At 43.8% G+C, this 15379-nt stretch overlaps 2 protein-coding genes across 2 annotated transcripts in view; both read right to left on the reverse strand.

The window, feature by feature from the left end:
* Window positions 1–1398: 1398 nt before the first annotated feature.
* Window positions 1399–6347, reverse strand: FAM180B (family with sequence similarity 180 member B). The gene is made up of 5 exons (XM_085305591.1): window positions 6214–6347; window positions 5726–6027; window positions 5480–5656; window positions 3230–3309; window positions 1399–2658 (listed from the first exon to the last, which is right to left on the reverse strand). Exons 2-5 carry the CDS (start codon window positions 5748–5750, stop codon window positions 2212–2214), a joined length of 729 nt encoding a protein of 242 aa, XP_085161717.1. The 5' UTR covers window positions 5751–6027; window positions 6214–6347; the 3' UTR covers window positions 1399–2211.
* A 3958-nt stretch (window positions 6348–10305) lies between these two features.
* Window positions 10306–15379, reverse strand: part of NDUFS3 (NADH:ubiquinone oxidoreductase core subunit S3) — a 5435-nt gene continuing 361 nt past the window's right edge. Inside the window, exons 2-7 of the mRNA XM_085305401.1 lie at window positions 15290–15374; window positions 14369–14466; window positions 13959–14108; window positions 12359–12484; window positions 11839–11958; window positions 10306–10556 (exon numbers count right to left, since the gene is read on the reverse strand). Of these exons, the coding sequence (XP_085161527.1) occupies window positions 10389–10556; window positions 11839–11958; window positions 12359–12484; window positions 13959–14108; window positions 14369–14466; window positions 15290–15374 (747 nt within the window). The 3' untranslated portion in view covers window positions 10306–10388. The remainder of the gene's footprint in view (window positions 10557–11838; window positions 11959–12358; window positions 12485–13958; window positions 14109–14368; window positions 14467–15289; window positions 15375–15379) is intronic.

A 15379-nucleotide genomic window follows, 5' to 3' on the forward strand; every position in this document is an offset into this window, starting at 1 on the left:
TATAACATGTATTTTCTAATCTCCTAATTTTTGTGTCAGGAGCAGGCTCGTGATTTATAAGCATGAATGTATGTTGTGCAGTGGCAGTACTGACTACAGTGGCATTTATATTCCCCAGCAATGATCTCCTGGGATACAAGGGTTTGGCTAACCTACCTCACACCATACTGCTAACCTAATCAAAATGTGATCCAAGATACCATTAAGTGATACTTTCAGCGCCTATGTTCCAGTGGTATCATATCAATCTGTATTCCTTGGAGCTGTAGAGCTGCTGTAGAGGGACTGGTGTGGCACTGTGTTCCTGCAGGGCAGGGGACAGCCATAACCTAATAGGCTAAGGTGAGTAATGGGAAACCAGTAGGCTGGCAGCTTCATTGTGGTTGTGTGATCAGTGCACTGGTCTGTTTGATACTCAGCTGAGCCCTGGTTTGTCTCTCAAATGACCTAAACTGCAAAAGTACCCCAGCTTAAACATGCGTGCAGCTTTGCACTTGAGTTTTTAATTTATAGTCTGCTCAATAAACAACAAAGCCCTTAAACTGACCCTAATGAAATCCTGAATTCAAAGCAGTACATTTGTATCTGAGTCACCAAGCCAAAGCTTCAGCTTTATCCAGACATTCAGATAGCTCAGACTTTATATTCTTTAGCAAGACAGTGTTTTCATGAACCAATGACATCTCAACCCAGCTTTTTAGTCAAGTTCTCTTCTCAAGCTGAACTTGTTTGCAGTCCCTCCCTATCTCCATCACCACTGCATATCCTAGACATTAAAGACTGAGGACATGGTGCAGGTAAAATGTGAAGGGTGAAAACTGAAAATGTAAAAATAAATAAATAAATAAAATAAAAGCATAAAACTGGAAGACCATTAAGGTGTTACCCTAACTGTCTTGAAGTTAGAATTTACATAAAACACTAATCTTAATTCATACACCCTATGGAAAAAAAATATGCCTTATAAAATGTATAAATCCATCTTTTCCCATTATAGCCCTAATCTGACCTCTAAAACCATTCTCTGTGACACCTTGCTTCCAGGCTTCTCATTCTTGTCTCACAGTTTCTCTTCTCCATCTGTCGGATAACAGTGGCATGGAGAAAACTAAACTAGGTCAAAAGGTAGCAGTTCCCACTTTGAATGTCACACATTTCTGTTTTATTGASCCTGGAAAATTGGAAGTATATTGACACAAAGGGAATTATGGCTCTCACTTCAGTGCAGGGCCTGCATGTTCAAATGTAATGTACCTAATGGCAACAGAAAGCGCAATAGAAACAAACAAAAATCAAAGTTCTCCTGGGTAGTTAAATTACATTCACTTAATTCTACATTACAGTATGTAAGACAGAGAAACATGAATGCTCTCTTTCTACAAAATAATGACATTCCTGTTTTTGAGGATAGATATTGTATATTTATTATACTTGGCTTGTAAAGTGCCATAGCTGTACAAAAAGACTTCAGAGAAGAGGTAAAATCTGAAGTTGCAATAACTAGGTCATGATCCTTAGGAATTTAAATGAGACATAAGGAAGTGTGCCCCAAACTTATAACTGATACAAAGCAGTAGATATATGTGAATGTTATATATGTCTACCAGAAAGCTTTACAGAATATATACATTTGGGGAGGGGAGTTGTTTGGTTTTTGTTAAGGAAAGTGAATACACAATATGGGAAATTACTGTAGGTGCATAAAATGTGATGTCACATGAGCAGAAATCTGAAATTAAATATGTCATCTTTATGGTGAAACACAACAGCATCTACTGAGTTGCTTCCTGGAGAGAAGAAAAAATACTGCAATCAGCTGAAACCACAGGCAGATTATGAGGAGGCAAACCTGAATTATGGAGGATAAATTCAGCCGGTACGCCAGTGCTAACACCCTGGAGAAAACGATGCCAGGACACCCCCCTTGTAAGCGTCAGGGATTGAGCTGGGTAACACTTCTAAAGAACCCAGCCTCACTTCAACAGCACAGATGAAAGGGTGAAATACACTTTGCAGCTTTGTCCTATTTAGTTTAGAAATGAAAGCCTGTGCATAAATCCCTAGAAGGTTGGCAGCATAATGCAGAAAGCAGTACCAGGAAGGGCTGGTGCACTTGCACAGCAGCCTGCATCGTGTGGGATGATTGCTAGCGTTGAAAACAACTGAGCTTGCAGTTGAACTCAGACGTGTCCTTTGCTAGAGCAGTTTCTCCTAGTAAGTGTCTCTCTTGGTCCTGGCCAGGTTGGAACGATAGAACTGCTTTAGCGATGCTAAATGTAGCGGCTTCTCCTTCCAGGGCCAGGAAGCCAAGAGGAGGGTGGAATTTGCAGGGCAAAACCCCTTGCAGAGATCACGAAAGATTTCATCAACTAGCTGAGAGAAAAGAGTGATCCAGAGATTTTTATCCAGACCCTGAATGGATCGAATCTGGTAGGCACAGTAAACACTGGTGAAAAGGAGACGGTCAAACTCCATCACAGGTAAAGGGGTATCAGTCAGTGAGTAATATTTCAGTTGCTGCTCAATCTCTGTTGGTGTTCTGGGAACKTCATTCTCTAAAATCTGGAGGAACCGCCGCGCTGGGCGCAGGGAGGCCAGCTCTTCGTCCCRCAGCCGCACCGTCATGTTGGCCTCAATGCGCAGCCCTGCCCAGAGCATCTGGAAGAGAAGAGCAGGCTGCCAATGATGAGAAGCCCCGCACAAACCTTCACGGAGATGTGAGGCCACCTGTGACACCGATGAACCTCGAGCTGGACTGAGTGAGGGATGCTCTGGACTTGCTGCCCAGGACCCTCCTCGCCCTGCAGAGCCCGTCCCCGCCAGCCCCAAACCCCTCTGCCCTGCACCTTGCCTTCCCTTTGGGCAGAAGCCGGGAGGCGCAGAGGCGACCGGAGGCACGGTGGGCGCAGGGCAGTGCGGCCAGGGGTGGCATGGGTCCATGGCCCTCGCCCCTCAGAGGGGGGAGCGGAGGCCGGGTGGCRAGTGCCCGGCGGGGGAGTCACCTCCGCACTTAGGGACCCTCCCTGCAGCATCCGCGGCAGCCCGGAGGGATGGAGGGAGGGGGCAGAGCCTCGCTGGGCTGCACGCCGGGGCCGGCAGGGTGAGTGCAAATGTGCTTAGCTAATGGCTGCAGCGCCTTCCAGACCCSGGGCAGCGATGCAAACGCAAACCAGCGGCACAGGGGAGTCGGGAGCGGCAGGCGCTAGCAGTGCCTCGGCCCACAGGCGACCTCTAACAGCACGGCGGCGTCCTCCGGCCGGCGATGACGTACGTTCGCCCCGGCACCATCCCCGCTGTAAAGATGCTCATCTGGAAAACATTAGGCAGAGTTTGGGAGTGCACGATCTCAGCGCTTGTTTATTTTTGTTATTCACTTGTCAATCACGTCTTCAACATTTTTGAGCTGCTGCACATAATTTGCCAAATGTGGCAGATGCTGACCACGAGATTTTTGATGGACGAAACAAGCTTTGCGAGAGAAGCAGAGGTGATTAATGGGGGCAAGCRTAAGTTTTGAGGATGATGAGCCAGCCTGCTTACAGAGCTAAAGCACATGGGAGCRAAGGCCCCCGCAACGCTAGCTGGTGAGGAAGGCTCTGGGGCTGGGTGCTGTTACAGTAGGGTTTTGGACTGGTGTCTTTGGTTGCTTTCTAGCTTTTTCTAGGAGAAGGAAATGCTGYCCTGCATGACTGGAAACTATGAGAACTTTTGGTGGTTTCATTATTTGATGCTTATCCTGGTTTTATACTTGTTCCCTAAGCATCTGCAACTAGCTACTGACAGGGACAGAATAGTAGGCTAATGAAAAATGTTTCAGATCCTGTCCAGCTCTTACATCCTTTTACATCCTGCTAATTCCTTGCTGGGCTGCCATAAACTGGGGAAAGASTGTTACTGGGTCAGAAGAATGGAAGTTCATTAACTTGAGTCATATTAATCATAAGAATTCTTCAATTTTCATTTACTAATTCTTCAAAAACTTCCACTCTAACTTTGAACATTTATTTTGCCTTTGTATATAATTTCTTTCTTTGTTTAAAGAAAAAAAAAAAAAGCCATCTCAGTCGAGGACCCTCAGAAGGAGGCTGTAACTTCTCCCCTTTCTGTGTTATCAGTGTTGTCATGTTAGCAAGACCCTCTTCTACTTGCTAGAGGCTCATCCTTAAGGTCAGGAGAGACAAAACAGAGGCCCATGGGCAGCCGGTCTGAATCACAGACTGCCTCTGGGCATGAGGACTGAAGCACCAGAAAGGAAAAAGCTGGCAAGAAATAGGAAGGTCTCTGACAATTTTTTCTTTWATATATATATATTTCTATTTATAAAGGCTTTTTTCAACATAAGTAAGAGAGAAAAACTATGTACTCAAGAGTTAATGTCAGGAGGTGCTTTTAAAAAGAAAAAAAATGTTTAATTGTGTATGCGTATGGTGACTACTACCAATCCACTTCCAACTTTCCATCCTTGATTAAAGCTTTTCAGAGAGATGTGCAAGCTGCCTGAAGGAGGGGCCTGCTCCCCCCTCGGACTAAGGAGGCTTGTTTCTCTACACAGCTGCAGGCTCCTGCGTCTCAGCCAGCTGCATTTTCTGGAACGCGAGCTAGGATGCTAGCTGCTGTTTTCTTCCCGCACTGTGGATGTGCTATTAAGGCTTATAGCTCAGGTAAAACTATTACTTCATCTGAAACTTCTGGGCCTCTCTCTCAGCTGACTGATCCACATTTCACCCTCCTGTAGCTAAGTACACAGAAACCTCTACAGAAAGACATCTAATTGGCTGCAAAGCCAGTGAATTTGTTGAAAGCCACCAAACTGCTCTTATTAAAACTTACTAAAATTGTCTCATATGTAGTCTTAGACTTTTTTGAATAAAGTAATGCAAAAATTAAACAGGACATCACAAATAATGTATTAAAATAATAAATGTCATTTGGACATGGGGGGATGGTCCCTTTTTTCCCCCCCATTCAATGTTTTTTTTCCAAAAACATCTAGAAAATCCGCAAACATTATTGAAGAAGCAGACTTTTTCACTAAAGACCCAAGAAAACTCTCCCCCCTACCACCAAAAGTAGCACAAATCTTCATCTCGCAGGGTGGTATAAGCATCTCTGCCGCTGGACACCTGGGCACACYGTCGGAAGCAGTGCAGCTAGTAACCATTGGTGACTGAGGGGTAAGACGCTAGCGCAGACTGTAAAGGGAAGTAAGACATTCAGGGAACAGCGAAGCAGTGTGTACTCGGAGTAAGGCATCTTCAAAACTCTGTGGAGATAACTTCCWTATTTCTTTTCCTCATTAAGAGCAGAGCCCCGCTGGGACTCCCGTTAATAAGCTCTCAAACCCAGAGCTGCCTATGTCAGCACTGCTTGCCGATGCCTTTGACTGTATTTGAAGACGCAGGCAGAATGCAGCACAGCTGGGATTGCACATGCGTTTGCCAAGCCGAGAAGCCACATCACTAGCAGATGCCCTTCCTACCTGTCAGCCTCTGGAATCCAGCAAATGCATACAGGATCAGCCAGGCTTTGAGCTGCACCTGCGCCATGGTAGCAGAGCCCAGCGGTGGTTCGCTCCCGCTCTGCAGATAATGCGGTGTGGGAAGGGAGAGCCGTTTGCTGCGCTCTCTTTCCTTGCTTCTTCTGATCCCAGCAGCCTCTGTTGGAACAGATCCATCTTTCTCTATTTCTGGTTCCAGCCCTGGGAAGGGCTTGCAATTGAACTTACTGTCCCGAAGAATATTTTCCATCATATTTTGGAAACTTGAAGACTTTGTTGTGAAGTTTTTGGCAGAATTGTTTAAGCTCTTCTTCCACAGGATGATTTTTTTCACTGTGATATATTAAAGAAAGTAAATAGTTGCAAGAAATTTCACTAAGCACATTAGTGCCTCCGAAGAGTGGGTGGATCTCCCAGTCCTTTCTCCCTCTACACAGCATCTCTATCTCATCTCCCTGACATTTCTACTCAGCTCCTTGGCTTCATTTTCAGTTTTTCCTTTTACTGAGTTTGAAAACCTGAAAGCAATCCTGAAATGACACAAAAGGATAAGGCTAGCAGTTTGTACAGATTCATGGTGGGGCAGCAGCAGCCAAAATGTACAAGCAGGCAGAAGAAATGTCACTTGTTCAGCTCTGTAACAAACCTCCTGGAGAGAGAACTTAATATAATGACCTAGCAAACAGCAAGGATCAGAGCCAGTCAGGCTTTAGCACCTTATCGTCCTCTGCTGGGACAAGACTTCTGGGTCACAACGAGCATGGTCTGCCTTTGGTGTTGTGAATTATGTAAACAAAGCTTCATTTTACTCCTTTTGCAGCAGGTATCTGTCCTAGCATTCGGATGTAACCTGCRGTGGAAACAGGAAGCAGCATAAATCTACACTGCTATGCATGTAAAAAATTGAAAATTGAAAACCATAGAGACTCAAACAGAGTAACAAGGTAAAAAGTCTAAACAACCAAAATATCTAAAAAATCTACTAATGCAAAGAAATACTGATCAAAYTGATAATCTACACATCTTTTCACTGTTATTTCTGCCTAGTCCCCACTCAAACTGTTCCGTATTTCTGCCRTGAGCAGCACAGTGTTGTCATGGGCTCACCAACAGGTTCTTGGCTGCTAGGGTTACACAAATAAGTAGTAACACCATCTCCATCAGGTTAAAGGTGCCCTGTAGGGAAAGAAATCTGTCTTCTGATTAAAAAGACATGTAGTGGAGCTGAGACACRCACCTTTCTTGGTAGGTTAGAGGGTGCAAGTTTGCAGTGACTACTGTCACTGGRTATTTTATTGAGGGTAGGGATGATGTACCTGTTAGCAAACTGTCAGTGTGCAAAGTAAACAAATCTTCTAAAGCTTCCAGGTAGTTATACCTTCCAACATGTGGACTAACACCAGCCGCGAAGAACAGCAGCTCATATGAAAGAGATGCACAGATTTTTCAAGGTGGGTGGAGGGGGAGGGTTGGATTTTGAAGCCCTCAAAATCTGGAGACAGTCTTGCCCTCAGTTTGGATTGAAACAAGAGCTGTTTCTGTCATAGCCTTGGCTAGCTTAAAGTGAAGCAACCTTCTGTCAGCTTTGATTATTTTCTGCTGCTTCTGCTTTTTTCAAGATGAGATATCTTATTGAAGTGTGAATAATACGTTATTCAAGAGGCAGACTTTGATGACCCATCTGTGTAGTGAGATTCAGTGCCTTCTGTTTTGTGCCAGAGTCCCCTCACAATCCACAGGGTACACATGACCCTGTCTAGAAGTCATGTTTCAAAAAACCCTACATCTGATGGGGGGCYATGAAACAGCCTCTCCTTAGCATGCATCTTTGGGGGTTTAACCTTCCTCTCCCCATCCTCCTCCTCCCTTCAGCACCTGCTAGAAAGGCTCAGGCTGGGGACTGTGAGTTCCCAAGTTCTGGGGCAGACACATGAAGCAAGGGATTTCTCCCTTGTTGTTCCTTAAGCAAATTGCTTTCTGGTCTTTTTCTTTCAATCTGTGAGACARATCTACTGCTTGAAGCAGTAACAGGCTGTGCAGTAGTGACAGAGGAGGCCTCAGCCTGTTGCACCTATACACAGAGGCCTCTCTACAGGCCTCACACAACTTTTGGAAGATGCAATGGGATGCAGTGGTACACATGATATTGAGCATGCTGGCATCTAGCCTGTCCTTCAGCAGTGCCATAACCTCCACTCGGCAGGAGTCGAAAGCCCATCTGAAATCCTCATCTGAATTTTGACTGTAGATTGTAAGGCTGCCTATGCAGAGAGCACGGCCACAAAGCAGGTGGATGCTTTAACACCATCATTAGCCACATCCTCTGGGAGGAGAGTCTGCTGGCCCAGCTGCAGGGATAAGTGCCAGAGTTCTGAAAAACTCCAGCAAAACACGCGCAGTCGGGGTGGCTCAACATGCTGTCTGTGAATCATTGTGTAAGGTCTACTAGACCCTGCAGTAGCAGGCAATCTCTCTTCCAAATAATGTAGCTGTAACTCAGCTACAGCAGATATGTTTCTTATTTCCTTGCCCTCCTGCATTTGGGGAATCCAACCCAGGCTCACGCAGCCTGACAGTGTGGGCCAGGCAGGGATGGAGGATTTGCAAGACGGCTTTGTGCTTTGACAGAGCTGACGACAGCCTTGGCTGGCATGAAGTTAGYGCCCACCAACCACGAGGAACCCAGGGGCTGGGCAGGCACCACACGCAAGGACAGCCCTTGGGGTGCAGAAGCGGAGGCTCTGGAGGTAGCATGCCAACACTGGCAATCTTTTGTGTAGTTGCTCGGTCCCTAGTCTCCCAGGAGACTACATCTGGGTGAGTAAATTGTACTCTTTGTAAACTCCTAGACTTCTCTRATGACAAGAGATTGTGGTACATTAGCAATTAATCTGCATATAAAAGATCTGCTGGAGCCTGTGCTGTCCCACAGGGCTGGCTAGTCCTACTTGAGTACCCACCATTCCTTAGCAAAACCTTGCACTTTCTTTAACTCGACATGGCATTGGGTCTTAACATCTCTCTGTTATCTCAATCAAATTCACCTTCTGCACACACATTATGTTTAAATGGCAGTTTTCCTTCTGTTCCAGCTACTGACAGTCTTCTGGCTTATCATCATGAGAAATACATACTTTTATGATATGCAGACCATGAATCTTGGCATAGTACCTCAAGCAACCTGGGACGGGGGAAGGAGAACGCAGGGGAAGAATGTGTTTTACAAAGCATTTTCACAGTAACAGAAATGACGCCAGGAACTTTTCTCTCTTGAGCAAGAGGCATTGGCACGCAGGAAAAGCCACTGCACCAGAAAACAGAACCAGCTGTGGAACATGTAGGACTGACTAGAAGTACAATTCCTATTTAATCTGTTCAATTGATGGAGTGGGCAGATCTGAAGTGGAGCTAGGAATTGTATAAAGCCTAGAACTTCTGTTATTTCTGTGTGTTCCCTTCTCCTTCCCATAAAGAGTTGTAACTTTTAAGGAGAGTGGCAAATGCTGTCAGTCTTAAGTGGAAAATGTTGCCTTGAGTAACACATCAAGTATTGTCAGCCATAGCAGTCTGAAACAAATTAAGGAGGAAAAAATATTTAGGAAGTCAGTGCTTACAAAGCTAGGGTGGAAACAAACATGATGAGTCTTAACATACCATTCAGCTCCAGGATTTTGTTCCCACAAACAAATCACTTTCTAGTCAAACTGGTTAATGGTCTCTTTTCCTTTTTTYTCCTTTATTTGAGTCTATCACTTCCTTCATCCCAAACCTCTAACCTCCCTCAGCCCCTTACTTTAATCAATCATCCTTTAAWTTAAAAACCTGTAAGTGGTGCTGTGATGATTCAGTGGATCGCTACAAACAGCTGGTGAATTATTTTATGAAATCTCATATATGATAACTTTCACACCTTAATGAAGGCMATCAGCTTTCTGATACACAGCTGCATCATGCATTTTCTGGACTARAGACAAGGTGACATTAATTGATGACTGCTGTAATGTAATCATGTTCAAACAAGTCAACTGAAACTACAATATTTTTCCAGCTTTTTTGGAGAGAGTTGAGATTTTCCACAAGAACAAAGATAATGCTATTATATCAAAGAACTCAAAAAGATTTGGAATAGCAACAAAAAGGCTTTAAATCCTTAGAGAGAGGGGAGATATTTCTGACTGCAGGAAAAAGTATGATCAGAAGAGGCTGGAGAAAGTAAAGAATATGAAAATAAAAAAAAAAAAAAAAAAAGGAAAAAAAAAGAAAAGCCAGTGTGCCAGAGTGGCATGCAAGAGGTTACCTGCAGCTCCTTCTTGTGCCAGCAGAACAGATGTTGACCTAATTCCCAAGGAAGCAACACAGACATTGCCACAGTTGTTTCAGTCTGCATCCACATACTTGTGCTGTCCTAAAAGCAGCCATATTAGAACCATTTACAAAAGCTCTGCCTATTTGCTACATTATTACGGTCTTCCCAGTATCTGTCTCAGAGTTGAGATACTGCTGTCCATTCACTTAAGCTCCACAGCTGCTTCAGCACAGGCTTCTAGAGTCTGCACCGGTGAGAACTCATGTTATGACTTATGTTTGCATGGACAGCTAGCAGAAGCTACATATCTAAAGTATCCTAGSCACAGGAAATGCCTGGATTCTTTTCAGTTTGCAAGCCAAAAAGACACAAATCCAGTATCCTKTGACTCAAAGCAGGAGATAAACATCTGCCAATTGGACTATCAGTACTGTAAATTAACACTGCTCACCGTGCTCTTCAGTCAGTTCAAAAACAACATTATTTCACCATGAGAGGCAAAAACGTTATATCAACTTTTATTATTATTATAAATACTATGGTAGAACAGGAAGGATAGTACCACACATCCTCTCCCTTCTGCTACTATTTTGCATCTTCTTTCTTGGCTCCTGCTTCTATTTTCAGGGTTTCTGGTGCTGCACGATAGGCGGGAAATGTCTCCCAAGGACTATTCAGATCAAACTTCCGAAATTCCTGAGACAGCTCTACAGGTTCTGCCACCACCCGTTTCACCTCATCGTCATACCGCACCTGCAACAGTGCAAAGGACACAGGCCAGTTGTTATCATACAGTCCCCAGCCTGAGCAGCWTTACCATCAGCTGTACCCAGTTACAACATGCTCCCAGACCACCCTCCAGAACAGACCCTCTCAGTTCTCGTGCCATATGTAGACCGCAGGTCTCTGTCACAGTTTCAATCCTCCCCATTATTGGGAAGAAGAAAAAAAAAGAAAAAAAACAAGAAAAAAAACAAAGAAGCCTCCAGATGCCACCATGGCCCCTGAACACTCCAGGAAAACCTTCATCTTTGTTACCACGTACCTCAAGTGTCCTGGCTAACTGCCCTGTGTTAGGAGTGCCCAGATTGCACTTCATATGCAGTCCACTGGGAATAACGTGTTCAGTTTGTCATATGACAAAGTTCTCTTGAGCCGCTGAAATCCTGTGGCCCATCCCCAGGGCACACCTGGGCACCACTCATGAATTTTTATGAATCTTTATGAATCTTTATCACAGTAGTTTCTTTGGTTTCCATTTGACTTCTTTACATAAAGCTCAGAACATGGGGCAAAAAGAAGACCTGACTGAAGTGCARGTTAGTACCAAACACTTCTGACAGGTTTGATTTGTCTTCATTGTGCCAGTCTGATGCTGTGTGATCCTCACTCACAGTATTCTCTGCTACTTCTATCCTCTTAAAACCTTCTGCTGCCCCACAGCACCTTACCATCTTTTCCTGAGACTCAGTTTGGTCTTAGAACTGCACCATATATGAGTGCTTCTGCGAGGTGGTCACTTAGAACTAAACAGAGACCAAACACACTTATTGCRCCCATGACTAATGTTCAGAGGTAAAAATTTGATGAACAGCAGAAGTCAGTGCAACTGAAGAGTTTTATRATCTAGGCACTGGCCTACAAACGCTCCACAAAGTGAAGTTACAGCTCCACAAAGATCAGCTCAGTCCTTCAAACCTCTGGGAATCTCCAGCTTTTCAATAGAAAGCTTAATCTTCCAGATGAGAGACTAAAAGCAAAAGAGCTTTTTCTGCCTGACAATTCCCTTATGCTTATATACAGGAGATGAAGTTTGCTCAGTGTCTCTGGCATTAGGTGCCCTTGTTATGGATGATACTTTGTGAGGACTTCAAATTTCCATGCTGTAAGTATACACAACTCTTATGGAAGGCAGACACTTGAAATGTACTCAGGGCTTTTCAGACCAAGGCTTATAAAACACTTGCATCTCTGTATCAAAACTCAGATAACAGTATTAGAAATTTGTAATTTTAGATATCAGCATGTCTCCTACCTCCACATAACCAGAGAGTGGAAAGTCCTTCCGGAAAGGGTGGCCCTCAAACCCATAGTCTGTGAGAATTCGCCTTAGGTCAGGATGGTTGGCAAAGAAAACACCATACATGTCCCAAACCTAAACGAAAGGGAGCCAAATAAGTTGAATTACATACATCATCGCCATCTTAATCTTCCTAGCAGCTCCATGCTTCCCCACCTCATCCAGGAAGGCCAATCCAACTGAGAAAACAAAGGGGTCCTCTAGCACAGTGCTGGAAGTAAGGCTCTTCTTTTTAGAAAGAMGACCCCTTTGTGTACTAGGATGGAAAATCTTCTCTTGCATGCCCAGCTTTGTGCAATGCCTGTGCAAGTGATTCAGGAAATATTTCAAAGGAATATCTAAAACCTTTCTTTTCCTGTTCCCAAAGGCAGCCTTCTCCCTCTCTTCCTCAGTGCCCCAGGAATCAGTTTAATCAGGCAAACTGCCTTTCTCCACAGGGAACCCACTTCCAAGACCTACATACACTGGAACTCACCTCTCTTTCATACCAGTTTGCTGCCTTGTACACAGACACTGATGAATCAATAGGTGTCAGCTCATCAGTATATGTCTTCACGCGGATCCGACTGTTGAACCGCAAAGACAGGAGATTGTAAACAACCTGAAGCAAAACAAAACAGGACAAAAAAGAAAAAAAAAAGAAAAAGAAAAGGACAGACTTTACAGATCTCTTCACAGTATAATACTGGCTGAGCAGAGAGACATGTAGACTATTTCAAATAACTTTTTTCAGCAAAACCACATCAGCACTTCAGAGCTGGGCACTGAAAGACACTCTATAACTGAGGCTCCCGTAGCTTATCTCTGTTTTGTCCTTAGAAGTGTGAAAAAAACAGGGATGCTCATCTTAAAAAAATATATATATACACTGAAGGGATCCTTCACAAAGAAAATAGCTGTCAACTACTCTCAGCATACAGTGGGAGAAAGATAAGAGGAAATCCACTCAATTTTCAGTAATCAAGTTGGATAGCAGGAAAAATTGCAATCATTCTGGCAATAAAACAGTGATAAAGTCTGCTTAAGAGGATTATTAGAACCTCCAGTGGGGGGGGGGAACATACTACAAGAAGACTGAAAAAAAAACATTTATAAGATATCACATAGTGTATTTGACTGCCTTTATGCAGGTGGCTGGAAAAGGTGAATTCATCAACCTATTTCTATTACTCTACTATCCTGATTTATGAAAGAAAAATGCTAATTTCAAAAATCCTCAGCTTTTTCAGAGACTGAAGGCCTTCAAGCTAGGAAGCTCTCTATTAATCTCTGAGGTATTTTAGCCTAACACAAGTTACATTACTAATGTAATAGCTAACAACTGTTAGCTATTATTAGCAAGGCAAAGAGCCATATTTGAAAACAACAGACATCCTCCAATTAAGTAATTCAGGTAAAGTAAACCTGCCATTCCTTCCTTTCTTTTCTGAGCAGCAGCTGGTAAGTGATTTAACATCATAAGACAGACTAAGGAGGAGAAATAAATCAGCTACTTCTCATCATCCTTGCTATTTGTTGGGAACTAAAAACCTATCATGCTGCTCAGACTTCCTCTTGTCTGGAAGATAGTAATTTGGACAGGGAAAAGACATCTCTTCCCCCTAAACCATAACCAACCTCCGACAGCACATGAGCCCCAGGTATCTTCTGCTGGTTTAGATGTCTTTTTTTTAAGGAAAAGAAAATTTGTAAAGACGACTGGTAGGATTTTTTTAAAAAAAAATCTAGTTCTGTTTTGACAGCTGACATAAGTGGAAGAAAGAAGAGTATTAATTCATACCTGGCCAGAAAAAATGTTTAAAGATTTTGGTAAAAAAGAAACTTGCAGTAGAACACAAAGGGAAAGCCAGACCAGGAACCCATTTAACTGAGCGTGTCAGTGCAGTAACAGTTACRGTAGTGCAGTATCCATTAAAGTACTGCTTCTATGATCAACAGATTAAACAAAACTCAGCATTTCAGAGTGGATTTGCTGACTGTCAGAAAGCAAAGAATGTAGTCAGAGCTGCAGCAGCATCCAAAGCCATCAGCACTTGCGAGAGTTTCGGAGTTCTGTACCTACAAACAATTCTTACCTCAAAGCGATACTGCCGAGATGGGACATCAACAGCAGTCAAGTCAGCCAACGATTTGAACTGAGCATTGGTGTGATCTCGAAGGAAGGTCAGAACTGGAATGATTCCATCGGGATGGATCAAAAGCTCCAACTCATTGAAACAGGTCACCTAAAGAAGAGAGTGAGAAGAGAATTACCATGGACACTAACAGAATAGATCCCTGCACTGAATCTAGCAGGACACTTCTGCAAGGACAGTATACGGCACAGCAGACACACACATGACATCAAGTAAAAAGGCTCAGTAATAGCAGCAGCTTTTATCTAATTCTGACAATCTATATTCCTCAAAACAATTKCTCATATCTAAGAAAGAAACAGTGCATTCATTTGTCCCCTCCTAAGAATAATTCCATGGACAGCACCAACCTGTACTTGCTGGATATACTTGGGTAGAATCTCAGCCACGTACTCCCCAAAAGCACATAGTTGCTTCTGTTCTACTTCATTTTTTGGTCTGACAGTAGCTAAAGAGAACAAAGTTCCCAAAGTTATAACAGAGTAAGCTACAGAAAGAAGCGCAACCACTCCCATCCCTTATTACTTTAAAGAAGGCCACAACCAGTCTAGTTGTCTCTCAGTAGCTCTGACATAGGTGGACAGCTTCAGGTTCAGATAACCTACAAAGGTCAGCTCATGTATGGGACATCTCAAACTAAACATATATATATATATACACACACACGTATATATATATAAATATAAAAGAAGCAAAGTATGTAGTAGACTACATCTGATAAACAGTACAACATAGAAATAGAGACCTTCATAAAGACAGCAAGTTTGTATCAGTACTAAGCTGTGTGGTCACAAACCATTTTCCCTTCAGAAAAAAAAATAAGAACTTTTTTGTGTATTTCAAATACAGCAGGAAGGAACAGTCCAATGAGATGGGAAAAAAAAGAAAACAGTAGGATGAAAGAGAGTGGGAAAAAAGAGAGGGAGGCAAGAAAAGGAGGACGTAACAAAARAGTTCTTTTGTAGACAGAATAGTCATGTTTTCGTGTGATGTGCCACCATCTTAGAAACTCACTCATACTCAAAACACTTTAGGGCTGTATTTTATCTGTTCTTTTTTAAAATGACTGCAGACTTATTAGGCAAGACCCGTGACACAGAGGGGCAATACGGCTGTACAGCTGCGATCGGAACAAGCGGGCCGTAGGACGCAAACGGACACGCAGGAGAGAGCAGGGCGAGCAGGGCTGCCAGCAAAGCCCCGTTCCGGCCCGGCGCCCAGGTCATTCCCGCACACGCCCGCCGACGGAGCGCGGCGGCCCGGTTACTTACGGCGCGTCTCGGCCGCGGAGCTCCCCGCCGCGCGGGCCTGCGCCGCCGCCGGGGCTGCGCCAGCTGCGGACAGAAAGAGACACGGCTGAG

Source organism: Rhea americana, unplaced genomic scaffold (assembly GCF_003343005.1).
Source record: "Rhea americana isolate MKP2758 unplaced genomic scaffold, rheAme1 scaffold_102, whole genome shotgun sequence".
In the NCBI taxonomy this organism is placed as follows: Eukaryota; Metazoa; Chordata; class Aves; order Rheiformes; family Rheidae; genus Rhea; species Rhea americana.